General features: G+C 33.9%; 1 protein-coding gene across 1 annotated transcript; it reads left to right on the plus strand.

The window, feature by feature from the left end:
- Nucleotides 1-20,723: 20,723 nt before the first annotated feature.
- On the plus strand, nucleotides 20,724-21,406 carry LOC141685106 (secreted RxLR effector protein 78-like). Its single transcript, XM_074490232.1, has 2 exons — nucleotides 20,724-20,802; nucleotides 21,033-21,406. Exons 1-2 carry the CDS (start codon nucleotides 20,724-20,726, stop codon nucleotides 21,404-21,406), a joined length of 453 nt encoding a protein of 150 aa, XP_074346333.1.
- The last annotated feature ends 3,845 nt before the right edge of the window (nucleotides 21,407-25,251 follow it).

Genomic DNA, 25,251 nt, shown 5'->3' on the forward strand with positions numbered 1-25,251 from the left:
ATAACAGCTATTTTACTGAAGCAGAACAGACTTTTTACATCTGGTAGCATGGAAATAGTCAAAAAAAGTAATGAGTGGGCACGATAAACGTGCAGTAATTATTGCTCACATGTTGTTACCAAAACAAACACGCAACCCATAAACCAAATGATTATCACTGTTTTTATCTCGCTTAATTATTTTATGACAAATTATAATAGTTACAGTAAATACTAAAAATAAGCCAAGTAATTAAATAATGCCATTTAAGCAACAGAGTTTCCATCAGGATTTGCATCAGAACTTGACTATTATCAGAATTTAACGGTCATCAGGACATGGCTTCTGTACTCAAAAAGTGAATGACTGTATCTATGATTCTTCACAAAAATACTGACTGGTTTCTTCAGAGTTTAATCATCAGAACTTTCATCGGAACTTGTCTTCAGAATTTATGCAAATAATACTTAACTGTTTGTCAGAAACAACTTAATCACCACAGTAATTTTCATCATTTTTATGGAGTGAGAGTGTGTGCATTTGCAAATGATCAGATAAAGATTAAAGTCTGATAAACTTCAGATATCTTAGAAATAAGGCATAACTAAGAAAAATACTTAAAATCTGTCTTTAATTTTGAAGTCTACTATAGAATAAATTTATGCAAGAGTCCACCTCAACTGTTTATGTTTATTTTATGCATCTTTTGAAATATTTTTTACAGTGGCTTCTCAGTGTAAATGAGTCACAACTGCTATTAGAATTTATGCTTTTATCAGAATATTTCTCCATTAATCAGAGAATGTGAAAAGTCACCAAGAAAAATTAATTTTCTTTTCTAATGCATATAACTTAATGCAAGCAATGCACTTAGGTCTTCCCTTTCACATATTTACTCTAGATCTCAGAGGAGTACCTGACTTCAATTTTTCTTTTCTTTTATTTTCTTCAGATAAGTGAGGCTTATCAAGCATGTAGTTCATTCTTAAGATTTACTGACATCAGAATTTGACAGATAAGAAACAATAATCCAGTTTGTGACTTAGTAATAAGATACACAAAGTAAATTTGACTAAGATCAAAATCAGAGTTTGCTTGTGTTATGGATTTCCGCATAAATAAATAATTCAAACATGGGATACACAGTTTGTTAAAGACTACTAAGTCAGCATCTAACAAATAATCCTTATTGGATTGAATAGTCACAGAACATTCAAAACACTATCAGAGTATATAGAATCACATCATATAACAATCACTATTTAATATATTACAATTTAAGCACATATTACATGGAGATAAGACAATCTGTAAACACTGATCATAAAGTCTGATGAATGAGAATAAAAACTAAATGGATTTTGAGAAAGAACCTGAAACCATTCCAAGTTCATTTACCAGTCTTGTAAAAGTAGCTTCACATAATGGTTTTGTGAAGATATCTACTAGTTATTGATCTATTGGGACAAAATGCAATTTCACTGTACCTTTCATCACATGTTCCCTTATGAAATGGTACCTAATGCTGATGTGCTTTGTCATTGAATATTGAACTGGATTACCTGTCATAGCAATAGCACTTTGATTATCAGAGTAAATGGATATTTTAAAAAATTCTAAGTTACTGATTCTTCATCCAAAGAATCTGTGCACAACAACTTCCTGCAACAATATATTCTGCTTCTGCAGTTGATGTGGAAATTGATTTCTGTTTCTTACTAAACCAAGAAACTAATCTGCCTCCAAGAAATTGGCAGCTTCCACTAGTGCTTTTCCTGTAATTTCGTATCCTGGAAAATCTGTATCTGAGTAACCTATTAGCTTAAAATCTGATTCCCTAGGATACCATAATCCTAGATCAGTTGTACCCTTGAGGTACTTGAAAATTCTTTTCACAGCTATTAGATGAGGTTCTCTTGGATCAGCCTGAAATCTTGCACAAAGACAGGTAGCATACATGATATCAGGTCTACTTGCAGTTAAATAGAGTAAATAGCCAATCATACCTCTGTAGTTAGTAATACCTACTGATGTTCCAGTATCTTTATCTAACTTAGTTGCAGTGGCCATGGGAGTGGATGCAGTTGAACAATCTTGCATTCCAAATTTCTTGAGTAAATTTCTGGTGTACTTGGATTGATTTATGAAAGTACCTTCTTCATTTTGCTTGACTTGAATTCTCAGAAAATAGCTAAGTTCTCCCATCATACTCATTTGATATCTTGACTGCATTAGCTTTGCAAACCTTTCACAGAGTTTGGCATTTGTAGAACCAAAGATGATATCATCAAGATATATCTGTATCAAAAGTAAGTCCTTTCCATGGTTGAGGTAGAACATAGTTTTATCAATTGTGCCTCTGGTAAATCCACTTTCCAGAAGGAATTGAGTTAAAGTCTCATACGATGCTCTAGGAGCTTGCTTAAGGCCATAAAAAGCTTTATCAAGTCTGTAGTTATGATTAGGAAAATTTGGATCTACAAATCCTGGAGGTTGTTCAACATATACTTCTTCTTCCAGTTCTCCATTGAGAAAAGCACTTTTCACATCCATTTGAAAGACTTTAAACTTCTTGTGAGCAACATAATCCAAAAAGATTCTTATGGCTTCCAATCTAGCAACTGGAGCAAATGTTTCATCATAGTCAATACCCTTTTGTTGAGAGTAACCTTTAGCAACCAACCTATTTGTTTCTTGTAATTATACCATCACTGTCAGTTTTGTCTCTGAACACCCATTTTGTGCCAACAATTGATCTGTTCTTTGGTCTTGGCACAAGGGTCCAGACTTTATTTCTTTTAAATTCATTTAACTCTTCCTGCATTGCTTGTACCCAATCAGCATCTTAAAGAGCTTCTTCCACTTTCTTTGGTTCAGTCTGAGATAGAAAGGAATGATAGAGACATTCATTTGATGTTGTTGTTCTAGTTCTGACACCTGCTTCAGGATCTCCAATTATTAAGTCAGGTGTGTGTGATTTAGTCCACTTCCTTGCAGATGGAAGTTGATCTCTAGAAATGGATCCTCCCCCATGATCCATGCTATCTCCATCAGAATTTTCTGATGCTCCCCCTGAAGTTATGCTCTCTGAAATTTCAGAATTTGAGTTGGATCCTTCAGCAATTGAAGAATCAGAGTTTCCAGAATTATCAGAATTTGACTCATCAGAACTTGATGAATCAGAACTTGAAGAGCTAGTGACAGGTTCTCATGCTTCTTGAGAGTCTTGAAATGTGGTAGGATCATTAGCTTGCTCCCCCTGAACATGTGTATTTTCCTTTGGAGCAGTTACCACAGTTTCAATGACATCAGAATTTAACCCGTCAGAACTTACAGAATCAGGACTTAGGTCATCAGAATTTACATCTTCATTTTCAAATCTCAACTGATCATGATCATTAAAATCTTCAAGTCCAGTTATCTTTTTATCATCAAAAGATACATTGATAGATTTCATGACAACCCTTGTTCTTAAATTGTAGACTCTGAAGGCTTTTATGGAAAATGGATATCCAACAAAAATTCCTTCATCAGCTTTTAGATCAAATTTAGACAGATGTTCAGGATGAGTCTTAAGAACAAAACACTTGCATCCAAATACATGAAAGTATTTCAGATTTGGCTTCTTTTTCTTCACCATCAAACAAGCAGTCTGCACAGCTTCAGCCCAAAAATAGGTTGGTAGTTTTGCTTCATCAATCATAGTTCGTGCAGCTTCAATAAGAGTCATATTCTTTCTTTCTACAACTCCATTCTGCTGTGGAGTTCCAGGTGCAGAAAATTCTTGCTTTATTCCATGCTCTTTACAGAACTCTTCCATGATCAGTTATTATTTTAACAGAATCTTATTATTATTATTTTAACAGAATCTTTGACCAACTTATCCAGCTGTCTGACATGATCAGTTAGAGTAGATGCAGTTTCATTCTTTTTGTGCAAGAAATACACCTAAGTGTATCTTGTGAACTCATCCACTATATTCATAGCATATTTTTTCTTTGCAATAGACATGACATTGATTGGACCAAATAGATCAACATGCAGTAAGTGATAAGGCTCAAGAATTGAGGATTCCGTTTTGCTCTTGAATAAAGATTTTCTTTGTTTTGCCTTTTGACATGAGTCACAAAGACCATCAGGAGCAAATGCTGAATTTGGCGGTCCTCTCACAAGATTTTTCTTTACTAGCTCATTTATGTTGTTGAAATTTAAATGAGAGAGTCTCTTATGCCAATTCCAGCTTTCTTCAATTGATGCTCTACATAACAGACGGATTGCATAACCATCATAATTTGTTGAAATTCTGGCTTCATATTTGTTACCATGTATGTAACCTTTCAGAACTATTTTGCCTGTAGAATTACTTACAACTTCACAGTGTTCTTCAAAGAAATCCACATGATAACCACAGTCACAGATTTGACTCACACTTAGCAGATTGTGTTTAAGTCCTGAGAAAAGAGCTACTGATTCAATTATGACATTCCCAAGATTGATATTGCCATATCCCAGAATTTTTCCCATGTTGCCATCTCCATAAGAAACTCCTGGGCCACCTTTCTCTACAAAGTCTGATAGCAGGGCTTTATTTCCAGTCATATGTCCTGAACATCCACTGTCCAAATCTAGGATGTTTTTCCTGTTGCCCTGCAATCACAAAGACCACTATTGGTTAGTTTGAAGGACCCATACTTGCTTGGATCCTTTGTCCTTTTTAAGTTGGTTAGCATTTGCAGCGGATTTAGTTTCAGAGTTTATGCTAACATGCTTTTTATCAGACTTTATATCAGAACTTACACTAGAAGGAATTACACTAACTTTCTTTAAAGAAGGTTTTATTTGATAATAATCATAGTACAAACTATGATATTCCTTACAAGTATAAATAGAATGCCATAAACTACCACAATGAAAACAAGGATTTTGTGGTTTAAACCTAACAGACTGACTCTTAACTCCTGATCTAGGAGGTAAAGAGTTTATATCTTTATTTTTCCCTCAAAAAGAAGCAAGATGGTTAGAGTTTCCACAATTATAGCATTTCTTTCTAGGAGCATTAGGAACAAGTATATAATTATTGCTTTTATTCACACCTTCCTTTCCATTCCTATTTTTCCTAGCTTCTTTTACCTTGCTCACATTTCTAATCTATTTCAGCTTATGCTTAAGCTGTTTCTTTGTCATTAAACCTATGTTTACTTTAGCTGGTTTATCCTGTTTTAATTTGTCAGAAGTTGACTTTTCTCTGACTTCTGTTTTAGAGTCTATCATCTTTTCAGATTTTGACTTATCAGAATTTGACACAAACTTGACAGGATTAACTTTAGGCTTTTCAGCTTTCTTGGTAAAGTTTGGTTTAGATGACACAGTTTCCTTTTCTTCTTTGTCATCTAGATAACCTAGTCCTTATTTCCAATTTCCATTTTCTAAAAATTTCTGAGTTGTTCTTCCAGAGTTAGTCCAAATTTTGATTATCTCCTTTTCCTTTTCCAGATCAGATTTAAGAGATTTATTCAATTTTAGCACTTCAACTCTAACATAGAAAGCCTCATCTCTTTCTTTCTGAGTTTGATGGAACATAACTAACTCTTTTTCTAAATAGTCATTTCTGTTTCTAAGAGCAAAACTTTCAGATGTTAATTTTTCATTTGTTAAAGTCTGATCTCTAAAACTAATGAACATGGTTTTAAGATATAATCTTAGCTCAGAAATATCATCAGTATGAAAAGCAAGAGTTGATTGAGGTACCTTTAAATCAGCAGCATCAGGACTGCTATCAGCATTTGCCATCAAGGCATAGTTCACCTTATCTTCAGAATCTGAAGTGTCTGCCCAGTTTTTCTTCTTTGTGATAAGTGTCTGGCCTTTATCACTTTTTCCTTTCCTGCAGTCAGGAGAGATGTGGCCTTTTTCACCACAATTGTAACATTTGACATTTAAGTTGTCTCCTCTGTCAGACTTTCCTCCTTTGCCATCAGACTTTCTGAACCATTTCTTTTCAGAACTTCCACCTTTCCTGGAAAACTTCTTGCCCTTTCTAAATTTCTTGTAGGCTATCTTTGTGATACCCTTCACCATAAGAGCACACGGTTGCATCATCTCTACATCAACATCCACTTCAGATAAATTTTCAGATTCTGAATCATGATCATCAGAATATGATGACTCTGAATCAGACTGTATGATGAGAGCCTTTCCTTTGCCCCTCTTTGAGACAACCACTTTAGGAGATTCCTCCTCAGCTTTAAGAGCAACTGTCTTTGACTTTCTTCCATGCCTTTTGCTCCTTTGATCCATCTCAAGTTCATGAGTCTTGAGCATACCATGAATTTCATCAAGAGTAGTTTCAGCAAGGTCATAGTTGTCTCTTATGGTAGTAGACTTCAAATCCCAATTTTCAGGAAGAGCTAAAAGGAATTTTAGATTTGAATCTTCAAGATCATATTCCTTGTCCACCAGTGACAGATCATTCAAGAGTTTGGCAAACCTGTCATATAAATCAGTTAATGATTCATCAGCTTTTGAATCAAAGTGCTCATACTCTTGTGTGAGTATAGTCTTCCTGTTCATTTTGATTGCATCAGTTCCCTGGCATCTTGTCTCCAAGGCATCCCATATCTCCTTTGCAGTATTGCATCCAATTATCCTGTTTGACATGACATTGTCAATTGCACTATGCATCAGATGCATTACCCTTGCATCCTTGGCAATATATGAGATGTCTTCAGTTGTGTAATCACCTTTCGCCTTTGGCATCATCTTTGATGGTTGATCAGAAACTGCAACAGAAAGCTTGGTAGGCTTATATGGTCCATCATTAATTCTATTAAGGTATTCTGGATATGTGGCTTTCAGAAACATAACCATCTTTACCTTCCATATATGATACTCAGATGCTCTGAGTATTGGAACCCTAATACTCTCATATCGACTCGACTGTGAGTTTGATTATTTTGAGTATCTTGAGTTTTGGTGAGCTTAGTTGGAGTTTGTGTTTCTTCAGACATGATTGTAAACTGGATCTCACTGTTTGTATATCAACAGAGATGCTCTGATACCACTTGTTAGGTCACACAACACTATAGAAGGGGGTTGAATATAGTGTTTATATAATCAAATCGATTTAGAACACAAGTATGTCACAATAATCAAGTTTATTCAATATAATAAGCTCTGTTACTAAGTAGGTTAACTAGTCTCTCAGTGATGAACAATATCACTAAGGGCTGCTAGGTTACAATGTATAATGTTCTCGTGAATGATAACATATATAGTGTAAACCCTAAGCTGTGTTTATATAGTACACAGTTACAAGATATCTTCTAATTGATATGGAATATAATTCTGTCTCCTAAAATATATCAATCAGATATTATCTTCTACAAGTCTTCTAGCTGTCAAACTCTTCATGCATATCTTCTATTATTTTAGTCAAGATCCTCTCCTGTAAATTAGCCGTATTCCTTATCTGAAGTACCCGCACTTAAGTCCTGATATAAATCCTGACGGCCTTAAGTTCTGATATAAATTATGACTTCAGTAAGTCCTGATTTCCAGTAAGTCCTGATATTAAGTTCTGAAACTAAACACAACAGATTAGACATGACATCTCAAATATATCAAACATACACCCAAGTGTATCTTGTGAACTCATCCACTATAACCATAGCATATTTCTTCTTTGCAATAGACATGACATTGACTGGACCAAATAGATCAACATGCAGTAAGTGATAAGGCTCAAGAATTGAGGATTCCGTTTTGCTCTTGAATAAAGATTTTCTTTATTTTGCCTTTTGACATGAGTCACAAAGACCATCAGGAGCAAATACTGAATTTGGCAGTCCTCTCACAAGATTTTTCTTTACTAGCTCATTTATGTTGTTGAAATTTAAATGAGAGAGTCTCTTATGCCAATTCCATCTTTCTTCAATTGATGCTCTACTTAACAAACGGATTGCAGAACCATCAGAATTTGTTGAAATTCTGGCTTCATATATGTTACCATGTATGTAACCTTTCAGAACTATTTTTCCTGTAGAATTACTTACAACTTCACAGTGTTCTTCAAAGAAATCTACATGATAACCTCTGTCACAGATTTGACTCACACTTAGCAGATTGTGTTTTAGTCCTGAGACAAGAGCTACTGATTCAATTATGACATTCCAAAGATTGATATTTCCATATTCCAGAGTTTTTCCCATATTGCCATCTCCATAAGAAACTCCTGGGCCAGCTTTCTCCACAAAGTCTGATAGCACAGCTTTATTTCCAGTCATATGTCCTGAACATCCACTGTCCAGAACCAGGATATTTTTCATGTTGCCCTGCAATCACAAAGACCATTATTGGTTAGGTTTTAAGGACCCAGACTTGCTTGGATCCTTTGGCCTTTTTAAGTTTGTTAGCATTTACAGCGGATTTAGTTTCAGAGTTTATGCTAACATGCTTTTTATCAGACTTTATATCAGACTTTGCATCAGAATTTATACTAGAAGGAATTACACTAACTTTATTTAAAGAATGTTTTTTTTGATAATAATCATAGTACAAACTATGATATTCCTTACAAGTATAAATAGAATGCCATAAACTACCACAATGAAAACAAGGATTTTGTGGTTTAAACCTAACAGACTGACTCTTAACTCCTGATCTAGGAGGTAAAGAGTTTGTATCTTTATTTTTCCTGCAAAAAGAAGCAAGATGGTTAGAGTTTCCACTATTATAGCATTTCTTTCTAGGAGCATTAGGAACAGACATATAATTATTTATTTTATTCACACCTTCCTTTTTATTCCTATTTTTCCTAGATTCCTTGACCTTGTTCACATTTTTAATCTCTTTTAGCTTATACTTAAGCTGTTTCTTTGTCATTAAGCAAATATTTACCATAGTTGGTTTATCTTGTCTTAGTTTGTCATATGTTAATTTGTCTTTAACTTCCTTTTCAGCTTTTGACTTGTCAGAATTTGACACAAACTTGACAGGATTAACTTTAGGCTTTTCATCTTTCTTGGTAAAGTTTGGTTTAGATGATACAGTTTCCTTTTCTTCTTTATCATCTAGATAACCTAGTCCTTCTTTCCAATTTCCATTTTTTAAGATTTTCTGAGTTGTTCTTCCAGAGTTAGTCCAAGTTTTGATTATCTCCTTTTCCTTTTCCAGTTCAGATTTAAGAGATTAATTCAATTTTAGCAGATCATCTTTAACATAAAAAGCCTCATCTCTTTCTTTCTGAGTTTGATGGAATATAACTAACTCTTTTTCCAAGTCGTCATTTTTGTTTTTAAGAGCAAGACTTTCAAATTTTAATCTTTCATTTTCTAAAGTCTGATCTCTAAAACTAATGAACATGGTTTTCAGGTATAATCTTAGCTCAGAAATATCATCAGTATGAAAAGCAAGAGCTTAATGAGGTATCTTCAATTCAGCAGTTTCAGAACTGCTATCAGCATTTGCCATCAAAGCATAGTTCACCTCTTCTTCAGAATCTGATGTGTCTGCCCAGTTTTTCTTCTTTGTGATAAGTGTCTGGCCTTTATCACCTTTTCCTTTCTTGCAGTCAGGAGAGATTTGGCCTCTTTCACCACAATTGTAGCATTTGACATTTGAGTTATCTCCTCTGTCAGACTTTCCTCCTTTGCTTTAAGTCTTTCTGAACCGTTTCTTTTCAGAACTTCCACCTTTTCTGGAAAACTTCTTACCCTTTCTGAATTTCTTGTAGGCTATCTTTGTGATACCATTCACCATAAGAGCACACAGTTGCATCATCTCTGCATCAACATCCACTTCAGATAAATTTTCAGATTCTGAATCATTATCATCAGAATATGATGACTTTGAATCAGACTGTATGATGAGAGCCTTTCCTTTGCCCCTCTTTGAGACAACCACTTTAGGAGATTCCTCCTCGGCTTTAAGTGCAACTGTCTTTGACTTTCTTCCATGCCTTTTGCTCCTTTGATCCATCTCAAGTTCATGAGTCTTGAGCATACCATAAATTTCATCAAGAGTAGTTTCAGTAAGGTCATAGTTGTCTCTTATGGTAGTAGACTTCAAATCCCAATTTTCAGGAAGAGCTAAAAAGAATTTGAGATTTGAATCTTCAAGATCATATTCCTTGTCCACCAATGATATATCATTCAAGAGTTTGGCAAACCTGTCATATAAATCAGTTAATGACTCATCAGATTTTGAGTCAAAGTGCTCATACTCTTGTGTGAGTATTGTCTTCCTGTTCTTTTTGATGGCTTCAGTTCCCTGGAATCTTGTCTCCAAAGCATCCCATATTTCCTTTGCAGTCTTGCATCCAATTACCCTATTTTACATGACATTGTCAATTGCACTATGAAGTAAATGCCTTACCCTTACATCTTTGGCAAAAGATGAGATATCTTCAGGTGTGTAATCACCTTTCTCCTGTGGTATCATCTTTGCTGGTTGATCAGCAACTGCAACAGAGAGCTTGGTAGGCTGATATGGTCCATCATTAATTCTATCAAGGTATTTAGGATCTGTGGCTTCCAGAAACATAGCCATCTTTACCTTCCATATAGGATACTCAGATGCTCTCGGTATGGGAACCCTAATACTTTCATATCGACCGTGGGTTTGATTGTTTTGAGTATCTTGAGTTTTGGTGGGCTTGGGTGGAGTTTGTATTTCGTCAGATATGATTGTAAACTGGATCTCATTGTTTGTATACCAATAGAGATGCCTCGATACCACTTGTTAGGTCACACAATACTATAGAAGGGGGTTGAATATAGTGGTTATACAATTAAATCAATTTAGAACACAAGTATGTAACAGTAATCAAGTTTATTCAATTTAATAAGCTATGTTACAAAGTAGGTTAAACTACTCTCTCAGTGATGAACAATATCACTAAGAGCTGCTAGGTTACAATGAATAATGTTCTCGTGAATGATAACACATTTAGTGTAAACCCTAAGTTATGTTTATATAGTACACAGTTACAAGATATCTTCTAATTGATATGGAATATAATTCTGTCTCCTAAAATATATCAATCAGATATTATCTTCTACAAGTCTTCTAGTTGTCAAACTCTTCATGCATATCTTCTATTATTTTAGTCAAGATCCTCTCCTGTAAATCAGCTGTATTCCTTATCTGAAGTACCCGCACTTAAGTCCTGATATAAATCCTGACGGCCTTAAGTTCTGATATAAGTTCTGACTTCAGTAAGTTCTGATTTCCAGTAAGTCCTGATAAGTCCTGATATTAAGTTCTGAAACTAAACAGAACAGATTAGACATGACATCACAAATATATCTAACATAAGGCTTCAAGCTCCACTTTCAATAATTCAGCTTCTTGTTTTTCACTTTCAATCTTATTTTTTAACTTTATTAATCTACTAACTTCTTCATTAGCAACAATCATGCTTGTATGAATTTGAAACATTTCTGTGCTCATCTTTTCAACAGTTTTCTTATATTGATTCACATTTAAATCATTGCAGGTAAGAGTTGGTACATGTGATTTAGATGAGGATGACTCTCCTTGCTCAAAGGCCATGAGTGCATAGTTTCCTAGTTATTCATCTTCATCATTTTCAGAGTCATCCCAACTTACCTTCTGCAATATAAGCTTTGCTTTGCTGTTTCTTCAAAAGAGCTTCATATTTTGCTTTAAGTTCAAGATACGCTTTATCTTTCTTTTCCTTCTTGGGTTTCCTGCATTCTGTACCAAAGTGGCCTAGTTTATCACAATTGAAGCACCTTATATTAGATCTGTCAACAAATCCAGTTTTATAACCACTCTTGCTATCAGAACTGTACTTCCCCTTCTCTTTCCAGCTGCTATCTTTGTTAAAGGACTTTCCTTTACATTTGAAGTATCTTGGCTTCCTTACTCTAATGTTAGAGAATTTTCTAGCCAGATAGGCCATTAATTAATCTAGCTCATCCAGTTCTTCAAGAGTATAGAACTCATCCTTTTCCAACTCTAGTATGACTTGCTCCTGTGAATCAATTATTCTCTGCTCACTTGTTGAGGTAATTGGAATATGAGATCTTGGTTCATCATTAGATGTTTGGTCTTCATTTACTATTAAAGCACTTGAACCATCTACAACATGTCATTGGCCAGATCTCAATGATTGCTTTTGAATCATCTCTAGTTCATAGGTTTTGAGAATTCCTTATAGAACTTCCAGAGTTATTCTGCTCAAGTCTCTACCTTCCCTGATTGCTGATATTTTCTGTTCCAAATGGTCAGGGAGAGTAAGCAAGAATTTAGATTCACCTCTTTAGCTTCATAGTATTTGTCATGAAGCTGCAAGTCATTTATCAGCTAATTGAATCTTTCAAACACATCTGTAATATTTTCCTTAGGCTTAGCCATGAAACCCTCATACTGTGAAATCAGTATCCTTCTTTGATTAGATCTAACCTCCTCAGTTCCTTAACAGAGTATTTCAATCTTCTCCCATATTTGTTTGGCAGTGTCACAGTTAACAATATTGTTGTACATCACATTGTCAAGTGATTCAATCAATATCAATTGCAAGTTGCTGTCCATGGAGACTTTCTCCTTTTCAGGGCCAGAATACTCAGCTAGATCTTTCGGAGCATAATGAGCTGGTATAACCATGTCTCCATCTTTAAATTCCTCAACTCTTATCATAGGAATGAAGGGTCCATTCTTGAGGATTTGAATATAGAATGGATTGGCCATCTTGATAAACAACATCATTTTCTTTTTTCAAAGAGTGTAGTTAGCTTTGTCAAAGGTAGGAATTTTGATGCTACTGATTTTCTGTGTATTCATTCTTCCAAGATCTTGAATTTGTTTACTTTCAGATTTTGCTCTGATACCACTTGTTAGGTAATGAATCACACACAGATGGGGGTGAATGTGTTTTACTGTTTTTGTGCTTTTCTTGAATATTTATGGTTGAACAAAGTAAACTAAATCTTGTATAGAAAAGTGTTCATGCAGAATCTAAACTTGCAGAAAATAAAGAACACAAATCTTCAAAACTCACTTAATTTTTATATTAAAAATAGAGACTGTTTTGCTACAAAATTTCTAAGCTCTTTGATGTTAAAGAGCTCGGTTTACACAGTGGATAATAAACTTCTAAATTGTTACTTCTAACTAGAGGACCAGTGTTAACTTTATAACTCAGTTAACTGCTGGTTTACACAGTGGATAATAAACATGCTATTAGCTTTTCTAAACTTTCACTTGTCATTTCTATTTATAGAAAAGCAAATCTTCCATTTCTGGCTTAGCATATCTTTAGCATCTCATGTTTACTTTAATCTTCCTCTGTCAGTTAATCTTTGCCATTGATCTTGCATACTCTTCAAGATGGTTTTTGTAGACTTGTCAATCCAGCTATTGGATTGTTTGTTGATTGTTTATCTTGGATATTGAACTGATCTGCAATTCTGTACTTTGAGACTGTACTTTGAGATCTCCAGTTTGAATTAATAGAACACTTGACATCTCCATAAGTACATAGGCTTATCGAGATCTCTAGCACTCCATATTGAGTTTGACTTGTAGAGGTCATCAGCTTGTCGAGATCTCTAGTCTTCATATCTTCACTTTGACTTATCGATAACTCTGAGTTCTCTAGTGAAGGAATGACTTGTCGATATCTCCAATCTTCAGTTATTTAAATTGGCTTGTCGATATCTTCTTGAGTTCTCGAGTAGCTTTCCTGACTTCTCCACTCCCGATGGATATTGCTTATCCGTCGAGTAGATATACAGCTCATCCGTCGAGTAAATATTGCTCATCCATCGAGTAGATATTGCTTATCTGTCGAGTAGATATTGCTCATCCGTCGAGTAGATATTGCTCATCCATCAAGTAGATATTGCTTATCCGTCGGTACTCTCTGGAGTTCTCGAATGACTTCTCTATAACATTAAATCTATGACTTGTAGAGATCTTGATTTAGAATATTTTTCTCCAAACAGAATTATTCAACTCCAAGCTTCTTCAAAATTCTTCTAAGGCATGATCTTCTTGATCTTCTTCCAGATAGAATCCTTAGGCTTGATACTGTTTTAGGAAAAAGACTTGAGTCTGCTCCTTTGCATTTTTACAGACTTTAATTGTTATAAGTACAAAATAGAGATTTAGATAACCAAATAACTTACTTAGGGTTGACCTCAAGCTTAACAGATTACTGAAAATAACTGTTCATTAATCTTCTACTCAGATTAGATGTCCATTTGATTTACTTCATACTATGATCAGAGATGTTAATGACATTGTTAGCTCCAATAATCTTTGACATCATCTATTATATATTACACTTATGTTGATATAAATTAATATCTTTGAGGTCTTTATAGAATCAAGTCAATTGATAATATGTATTAAAATTATTAGCTTCGAAATCAGAACTTTATCCATTTTGAAAAAATACTCGAAATTTGACTACATGACCAGACCGAAAATACATCATCACTATTGTATTATCCAGTATTTTCAGAAGTTATTATTATTATTATTATTTGAATGATTTTATGTGATTATTTCAATTTGAAGGAATAAGATTATGGATATTTGATTCCTGATAATGAGGTTGTGTTTTTTTTATGATTTAATGTGTTAATTGATGTGATGTATTTATTCCTATTATTATTGTGAAAGTATTTAATTACTTTTACTATTTTCTAAAGTTTGATTTAAAAGCAGTCATTTTGTCGACATCGGTAAACTGAGTTCATTTTACAAGTTGGGGATCGAGTGGATAATTTTATCCGCGTTAAAAGTATATTTGGTTTTATCCGGGTTTGCCCTCATAGCGAATGAATTGTGAAAACATTCAAAAGTAGTAATTAACGACTATTTTATTACGTATTAAATGAATAATTATGTGTTACTATTATTTAAAATAATGTTGGACATGATTTAACATGTGATAGAATTGTATGTGGTCCCGTAAGGACCGACATATTTTTCGGATATCTGTTATGTGTTTAAATTGTAAATATATAAAATTATACGCAATTTGGACGCGTGACAAAGTGCGTTTATTACGTGATACATATTATGTCTCGTTTTGTGTGCATTTGAATATGCTATAATTTTTTTGGGGTTTATTATTAATTTAAAAAATATTTCAATTTATTAAAAAGTATCGGACCCGTACCCTATCAGGACACCAAAACCCACAAAATTCTATTTTTATTTTTATAAAATCATAGGTAGTTTGAAGAGTTATTATTTTGTATTTTTGAAATATCCATAATTTTTGTAAAATTTTGGCATAAATATTATATTTATTTGAAAATATTATTTTATAAAATTTTCCCCTTAATTACTATTTTGGTCCTAATTATTTTAATTAAGGGATTAAAACACTCTTAATTGTCTGTAGGGGCCTTAATTTTCTTTAATTATAAATAGCCGCATTTATATTTTTGTTTTTCATAATTATGCAAAAATATCTGAAAAATAGACAGAAAATAAAAAAAATCAAAATTTGGGGGAAAAGGGAATTAAGGTTCTTGGTGATCGATCGATTGGTTGAACGTGATATAGAACTCCGTTTTCAGCGTGTGGGTAGTCGAACTAAAGCCCATGACTTGTTTTCTCAGTATCTATCATCCGTTTTCACGGAGGGTAATCAAATTTTTATTTCGATTTTTGTTCATAATCGTCAATAATCGGGGGTTTCGTTTTTGTTGATAGTTGGTTGTTTTGGTTGTTGTAGTTAGCTCCAGTGTGTTGATTGGAGTCGTTTTATGTATATTTTGTAATCATTTCATGATGATTTTGATATAATCGAGTAAACGAGTTTTGTTCAATCATACTTTAAATTTTTTGATTTGTTAAATATTTGTTTGTTGTTATAATTGATTGTATTAAATTCTAGATGTCTAGAGCTTCACTTTGGGATAGATATCACTGAGTTTGTTTTATAAATGCGTAAATTAGTTGCTTCGCCGGGGTGTTGAGTTTATCGCCCGTTTTCATGGCGGTTGTGGCCGCAATTAGTGTTCGAAGAATCGTTTATGGATTCTAAGGTCATGGTTGGGTTTCTGGAACATTGATTGTGTATTGTAGGCTGAGAAATGGTCTGAATCGGGGTGTTTACCCCTCGAGCGAGAATCTCCAGAACTCGAGAAGACTCGGCGGTTTCTGGGTTGCTCCCCCGTTTTCGGACGAGTTCTTCAAGAACTCCGGCAGCCCCAAACACCACCTTTTGATTTATTTTTCCTAAATTTGAAATCAGAAACTTGTTTCTGTTATTTATTCATTTTTTATATAGATACAAATTCATATTTATTCCAAAAAATACATTTTAAGTTCAAAATGTATTTGGTTAATTATTTTAAATAATTAACTAAATTACTCTCAATTATTGGAAAACTATTTTCTGTATTATTTTTGAAAATCCAAATTTGATATAATAGTTTATAATTTTTTTTGCAAAATGGATATATATTAGAAACAAAAGAAGAAAAGGGAGGGGTTAACCCTTGCTCAATGACATGCCATAGAGAACACTATCTATGATCAATTTAGAAAAGATTGAAAATAGAAAGCAACAAAAGGAGGGCGGTCCATCCCACCAAATCAAAAGTCTAACCAGCTATGATCAAGGTCAGTAATAATACGCTTTACAAATGAATCAGAATTATATAATTTAGTCCTAAGATCTCTAACAATGAGTTCCATGAGAATATGAGGTACCCTATAACCGTTGTCATGAGCCCTCACATTCTTTTCTTGCCCTAGGTAGTAGCAGTTTATTTGAGCTGCTAGGAGGGCGAGTAAACGAAGAGTGTGTTGTGGAATAGAACCCCAAACATTAAGCAAATTCAGCCAACATGAAACGCCCGAGGGGACTGGTAAGGACAAGAGGGCACCTAAAGATTTAATGACAAAGCTATTATAAGAGCAGTTGATAATGAAATATAATTAATTATAATTAAACCAAATAATATTTTAAAATTATTTTGAGCTTTTAAAAATATATAAAGGTATTGAATAATAGATTCTTATCAATATTAATTGAATTATTCTTATTTTATTCATAATAAATAGACATTGTGTCCATTTAATACGAAATGAACGTGTCTAGACTCAGAAAATATCCTGCTTCTATTAAAAATACTTTCGAGACATAAATCCTTTTGTTTCGAAAGGTATCTTATTTTGTAAACAGTTATGAGTCGCGTATTTATTGAAAAGTCGCATTTTGACTCGATTTCAGTTTTAAACATACCGAGTGAAATGTTGTGACGATCTGAATTTTGTGTTGTGTGTATTATATGAATCACATGTTTTGTGAATTACGTGCGTACGTGTTATTAGATTATGGTGTTTAATTGTTATAATTATATGTGGGCTATCGTATAGGTAGACGATGGAGTTTTGATGCGCAGTTCATCGGATAATTATCGTTTAAGCGATTAAAGTTGTAAATTTTAATTATAGATGCAGGTCGATTGAGCCGATCAAGACCAAACGTGGAGGTAAAGAATAAATAGCCAAATGGTGTTGGATTAGAGGCTTCTAGCAATCGCAGGAGCAACATATTTATGAATTATTGAAATAGAAAGACAATGATGTCTTGAAACGAAAGACAAAGATAGTTATGTGGTTGCGAGTGTGAGTAACTGTTAAAAAAACCAAAGGTAAGTATTTCTTCTCTATTCTAAGTTCAGAATAAATAAATATTTTATATATCGCTGAATTAAATTCTGATTATGCAAGTACTCTTCTGCTCTTCTATGTTAGAAATAGTTAAGTGTTTTTACTTATCTAGATACTGGATTTATAAATGCTTTAGATTTTGAGAAAAATGATTTCATTTTAAAAGTATTCCTGACCATTTGAAATGGGGGAACTGAATTTCTAAATTGTTTTTGATATTTATATAATCAATAATTTATCAAATATTTTTGTTTTGGATAAAAGGTGAGATAGAGTTGTGATTAAATATATGATTGATGTTGATATTAATTTTGCTATTAAATATCAAAAATTGGTATTAATATATACGACTGATGTTGACTTCAGTATAGGATGCTGTGAGTATCAAACATAGTATTGATATCTAATTTGACGTTGACATCAAAATGAGTATTGATATCATGATTGGGATTTTAAGTAAAATTGATATAAAGTTTTTGATTCAGTCCATAATTACAGTTTTAAATTGTTGTTTACGATATTCACGTAAACACTGTTTTACGAGTTTTATTCTCATCAAGATTTATATTATTCTCGAGGTATTTTGCTCAAGTATATCAAAATAGTTTTGAATGCAGTTGGGGAACAATTATTAGATTATTTAACTAACTTTTTGGTTCAACAATTATTATATTCAAAAATATTATGCTCTATTACAGATATGGGTTTATATCAAAAGATCATATATATATATATATGTTATAATGAACTAGATGAGCATTTCTTTCACTCATACTTGTCTGTTTTAAATTTGACTTTCCAATGAAAGGTAGACTGGCGTTGTTTAGCCGCGTAATTCGAGAAAGGCAAAAGAAGAAGCTTTTGGAAGAGGGTTGGTCTAAGGTCTGCGGAATTAGAGTAAGTTCTATTGTGTAAAGTGGTTTGTAATGTTTGTTAGTTATGTTATCATATAGTTGGGCATAATATACTTCTTTTCGAAGTTATACTAGCGGGTTTAATTTTGAGTTTGGAAATTGTTGAAAAGGGTTTTAGAAGAACGAAAAAAAATATCCATGGAATTTGGAAATCCTCGCTTCTAGAACTGTAACCTAAAAATATCTTGGTGTAGTTGGGGTCGAAGATGTTATATTTCAATTGTTAAGAACTGTTTGCTATTAAACAAGTTATTTTATATGAGGTTTCATTGTGATGACCCCCGGATATGGGGGCGTTACAACTATCTAGATTTAATAAATTTAAATTACGAGTTCGACGAGAATATTTTACAAATAAGAATAAATTTTGTAATATCTTATATTAATAAAAGTTAATATTTTTGATGTCTTTATACGATCAAGTCAATTGATATTATGTATCAAAATTGCTAACTAACTGGTTGTACATTATTATTTCTGGAACGTGACCCAATATTTAAATATATTCAAAATTTGACATGAGATGTCACAAGATCCGTTAAAACTACGAAGATATACTAAATTGATTTATATATTAATAATTCACTTTAAAAAAAGAATTAGGTTTATAGTATTATTAAATGATGGTGAATTTGTAAAGAAGTGATCCTAAAGTACTATTTTTCTCATTCTCTTTAGAAAATATTAAAATACAACTATGAATTAAAATTTAGAATTTTTATTAACATGTTTTCTGATAAATGGTAAAATATTTGATGTTTCTTCATAAAAAATATAGTTTATTTATTTCATTATTTAATTAAAAATAAATTTACAATCAAATATTTGTGAAATAAATCTTAAATTTTAAATTATTCAATTTGATATAGTTATTATAAGTAATAGTATACATAAAGTCCCTATTTTTTAGAGTCCTGGAGTCCAAAATCCTAACTTTCTATTACAATCCAATCTAATGAATTAGGTTTTATGTTTCTAATAATTTAAAAACTAAAATAATGAACTACATGATATAAACGAAAGTGTGTTATGATTTTATATCAATAATGTTCAACAAGTTAAATATTTATGTGTTGTATAACGTGAACACGTATGTTCTTCAAACTAATATTGTTCTATAAAATCATATATTTTGCAATGTTCAACTTGTCAAATGTATGAGATTTACAAGATTTTTATTAAAATTATGATATTTATAGAACATGGTTCACATTATAATATGTTTAAAAAATATATATACTATTTTACTTGCTGAACATATATGGACTCATGTACTCAACCAAAAGGACTCAATAGAATTTTACTCTCTCTCTCTCTCTATCTCTCCCTCTCTCTCTCTCGCGCACACACACACATACACACACATATATATATATATAATATATAGGGGAATGATCAAATATAAACTAAAATAAAAATAAAAACTTAGAACTAATCTAAGTCATTAGATCTATCTAATCTAATGGTCCCCCCTAAAACACACCACACAACTACCCTACACCCTCCCACACCCAATTTCAGCTTTTACCCTCCGTTTTTAATTTGATATTTCCCGTCAAACCGAATTTTTTTTAAATCTGATTTTACTGTATTTTTCTACATCTCTCAACGATCGATTTGCATATCATATGTGTTATATTTCGAATTAATTTTAAAAAAAATATTTGGTTTCTAGTTTCCATTCTAAATTGGTTTCTATTGGAGTAGCCCCCTATATATATATAAGAAACTTGAAAAATTATAGAATTCAATATTTTGAAAAAAAATACTTAAAAATGACCAATAATAAATTTACGAAAAAATATTTAGTCTCGTAAAATATCGTATAACTATTTTGAATTATTTGAAAAAAGAAATTAATATTAGTCGATAATTTGAAAATATTAACAAGTTCAATTAATATTAAAAAAAATCATCAAAAGCTTGCATTGATTAAAGGTGGGTGATCAAAATTCAAAATTCTTTCATAAAAGCTTACAATCTAGAAGAGCAAAAAAGAAAGTGATAGAGATAGTTAATGAGGAAGGTGTTAAGCTTCAAGGAGATGAGATGAATGAACACTTTGTGGATTTTTATAAAAGGTTATTGGGGTCAAAGGACTACTGTGATAAAAGTTGTGGGTTGGAGACTTATTCTTGAAAGCTGGAGCCTGGGGCAGCGTCTGAAATGATTAGAGAGATTACGTATGAGGAGGTCAGGGAGAATGTTTTTAGTATGGGGATGATAAAGCATCAGGGCCCGATGGGTATTCTGCTCTGTTCTTCAAAAAGGCTTGGCCGGTGATTGGGAATGATATTTATGCTGCTGTTTTGGATTTCTTTCAAACTGGTAAGTTATTGAAGGAAGTCAATGCCACTCCCATTGCCTTGATTCCGAAGGTAGATCATCCAACAGTGGTGGGTGAATTTAGACCCATTTCCCTGTGCAATGTGCTCTATAAATGTATCTCTAAAATTATTACAAATCTTATGAAAGGGTGTTTGACTGATCTTGTGGATAATTTTCAGAATGCGTTTATACCTGGTCGTAGGATCAGTGATAACATTTTGTTGACACAGGAGCTCCTGAAGAACTATCACAGACCTGTTGGTGCCCCTCGTTATGCGATTAAAGTAGATATTAAAAAGGCCTACGACAGTGTGTCATGGGAATTTTTAATCGATGCTCTCAGATTATTTAGGTTCCCGGATAAGTTTATAGGGTGGGTCTGTGAATGCATATCTATGCCTACTTATTCAGTAATTTTGAATGGACAGATGTTTGGATTTTTCAAGGGCGAGAAAGGAATTAGACAGGGAGACCCTCTTTCTCCGTATTTGTTTACCTTAGTCATGCAAATGTCTCGTTGATGTTGAAGAGAAGAATAGAGGAGGAGGGATTTTTTAAATTTCATCCTAAGTGCTCTAGGCAAGGCATCTCTCATTTGTCTTTTGCCGACGATTTGTTTCTTTTTAGTGCAGCTGCTCCGTACTCTACCCAGATCTTGAAAGATACATTGGACGAGTTTGGAAGCTGATCAGGATTGTGGCCTAATAATTCGAAAAGCAACATATTTTTTGGTAATGTTTCTCGTGACAATAGAATGCTGATTCAAAATATTCTTGAGTTCAATGTGAGAGAATTGTCGGTTCGTTACTTGGGGGTTCCTCTTATCTCTACTAGACTCTAGGTCAAAGATTGTAAGCCTTTAATTCAAAAAGTGAGAGATAAAATTGATGCTTGGCAAAATAAGTGGCTGAATTATGCTGGTAGACTTCAACTTGCGGTTTCGGTTCTGATGTCATTGCAAGTGTATTGGAGCTCTATTTTTATCTTTCCTATCTCTGTTACGAAGCGTATTGAGCAGCTGATTCGGTGTTTTATCTGGGGTGAAGAGGAAGGTTCGAGAGGAAAAGCGAAGGTGGCTTGGAAAGACGTGTGTCTTCCGAAACAAGAAGGGGGTTTAGGTTTGAAATCTCTGAGATGTTGGAAAAAAGCTTTAATGGTGTATCATATTTGGAATATAGTATCTGATAATTATTCTCTGTGGGTGTGATGGATCCACATTTATCGTATTCGGGGAAGGAGTTTCTGGGATATTACAACTCCCTGGGATGCCCCTTGGAGCTGGATAAATATTCTGGAGATTAAAGAGGAGATTAGACCGTTTATTAGAATGAAAGTTGGTAATGGTTTAAAGGTTAATTTCTAGTTTGATACTTGGGCAGTTGATTTTCCGTTTTCTCGAGTCTGTAGCCATAGGGACATAATGAGGATGGGTTTAAATAAGAATAATTCATTGGCTGATCTTTTGAGTGATGATGGATGAGAATGGCCACAGGAGCTGCTAGTTAAGATCCCTGCTTTAAGGGATATTCAGGTTCATCTGAATGATAATTCTGATCAGGTGAATTGGGTGTCTAGAATAGGTAAAAAGGAGAGGTTTAGTGTTCATCAGGTTTGGGATGATCTTCGGGTAAAAATAATTAAGGTTCCATGGTGGCATTTGATATGGTATTCTAAAAGCATTCATAAACGTTGCTTTTTATTGTGGTTAGCAGTTAAAAATAGGTTGCTTACTCAAGAGAGACTTCAGTTTTGGCAAGTTCAATAGAGGGTAAATTGTGCATTCTATAATGGGCCTCCTGACTCGATTATCCACCTGTTTTTCCAGTGTGAGTTCTGCTATAGGGTGCTGTTACATTTTCAGGGGATGGGCTATTGTGTGAATTACAGAGGTCATTGGGAAAATTTTATTCGAGATGTTGCTTCTATTTGGAAGGGTAAATCTCTCCATATGCTTCTTAACAAATTGGTTTTAGCTGCGATAGTCTCTCATGTGTGACTTGAGCAAAATAGGCGCATTTTTCAGAGGAAGAATAAATCAGTTGTGCAGATTATTCAAGATATCACTGATGATATTCGTAATAAAATAAAGGGTCTTTCGGTGTTGAAGTCCTTGAAGGTTCAGAGAGAATTGGCTAATTAGGGTTTTAATCCTGAGCTCCATTCAATCCAAATGTAATTTTATGAAGTTGTCTGATTTTTGTGCTTGCTTCTGTGGGTTAAATTTCTCGGGAGTGTTTTGTTTGCTTGGTTTTGTGTTGGATGGCTTATTATGGAGTTGGATTTTATGTTTCTTTGGTAATTCGAGTAGTAAGTTTCGAGTTGGAGAAACTATTGTCACTTGAAGGGATGTGTTTTATTATATGATGGTTCTTTTTTGCTGGTTTTATTCGGAAGATTTGTGTGTCTCAATTGTGGTGTTAGAAGAGTTGGGCTTTGTCTGGGACTGTTATCAGGTGCGAACAGAAGCATAAATTGCAGATTAGAATGAAACATTCATATCAACACTTCAACAGAATTACAGTACCAAATTCTCAAAACTCCATTGTTTCAATACAAAAGCTCTACTAATTACTGATTAGATGAAGTACAACAAAACAAGAAAGATAGAGAAAAGAGAGAGAGAATTGTGTGTATCATTTTGTTTTGTAACTTGATAATCTGAATGAAGCTGTGACAGAGTGACTTTATATTCTTTTAACAAACTTTCCCGCCAACTGAGCAACTTGCATCCAGCTGTGATAAAATGACTAACTTGTCCTCTGCTGAGTTGGCAAGGAATGTATGTCTTGATTCTGTTGATCAACAATGACAATATGTTCAATACCCCCCCCCCCCCCGCAAGCTAGTGATGGGTGAAATCATCCCTAGCTTGGATTTGAGATCAGTAAACAACGGAGAAGGCAAGATCTTTGTTAACAAGTCTGCAGGTTGAGCATTAGAAGGAAGATAAGAAAGCTGAATGAGACCTTCAAGAACCTTTTCACGAGTGAAATGACAATCAATCTCAATGTGTTTTATTCGCTCGTGAAAAACGGGGTTCCGTGCAATGTGCAGAGCATACTGGTTATCACACCTGAGCTTAACAGGTTTAAGATCAGTGATACCTAGTTCAGCTGGCAAACGTACTAACCAAGTGATCTCAGAAGCAACTGCAGCCATAGTACGATATTCAGCTTCAGAAGAACTACGAGAAACCGTGGATTGTTTCTTTGATTTCCAGCTTATTGGAGAATTACCAAGAAGAACAAGATAACCAGTCACAGACCTGCGAGTGTTAGGACAGGAGGCCCAATCAGAGTCTGAAAAAGCTTGGAGAGTTAGCTGAGATGAACCTTGTAATAAGATTCCCTGACCGGCAGTAGAATGGACATAATGAAGGACATGATGCAAGGCTTGCAGATGAGGATCACATGGAGAGTGCATAAACTGACTCAGAGTTTGTACCGTGTATGCTAAATCAGGACGAGTGTTAGTGAGAAAATTAAGTTTTCCTAGCATACATCTGTAGTAAGAAGGATCAGAAACTGGTAAACCCATGTCTGCAATGAGTTTGAGTGACAGAGGAAGAGGAGTAGCAACAATTTTGAATGACGAAATACCACTATCAAGAAGCATTTCTCTTGTGAATTTACCTTGAGTAAGAGTAATTCCATCAGCAGAGTAACCAACCTCAATGCCAAGAAAAAAACTGAGCTGACCCAAATCCTTAATACTAAATGTCTTGTGCAAATGGTCTTTAAGGGACTGGATAAGGGAAATGCTAGTACCGGTAAGGATGATTTCATCGACATACACAGCCGCTATGATGAAATCTGGACCTGAATGTTTAAGAAATAAAGAATAGTCATTCTTGGATTGAGAGAAACCTTGGTATTACAATTCAAGGAGCAGCTTAGCAGACCATTCTCTGCTAGCTTGTCGAAGTCCATAAAGAGACTTCTTAAGACGACAAACCAGATTTGGAGCAACCAGTCCTTCAGGAAGCTTCATGTACACCTCTTCGTGTAGATCGCCATGAAGAAAGGCGTTATTAACGTCCAACTGAAATAGCTTCCAACCTCTGCTAGCAGCTAGTGCAATAATACTGCGAACTGTTGTTATTTTGATTACAGGAGAGAATGTCTCATGAAAATCAATACCATACTTTTGTGTAAATCCTTTTGCCACAAGTCGTGCTTTGTAACGTTCAATGGTACTGTCAGACCTGAGCTTAACCTTAAAAACCCATTTACAGCATATCATTTTCTTCCCTTTTGGCAAAGAAACCAGATCCCATGTATTGTTCTTTTCAAGAGCTTTGAGCTCAAGATCCATAGCATGTATCCAGTTTGGATCTTGAATTGCTTCTTGATAAGAAACAGGCTCA

The sequence above is a fragment of the Apium graveolens genome, chromosome 9, assembly GCF_009905375.1.
Source record: "Apium graveolens cultivar Ventura chromosome 9, ASM990537v1, whole genome shotgun sequence".
Classification (NCBI taxonomy): Eukaryota; Viridiplantae; Streptophyta; class Magnoliopsida; order Apiales; family Apiaceae; genus Apium; species Apium graveolens.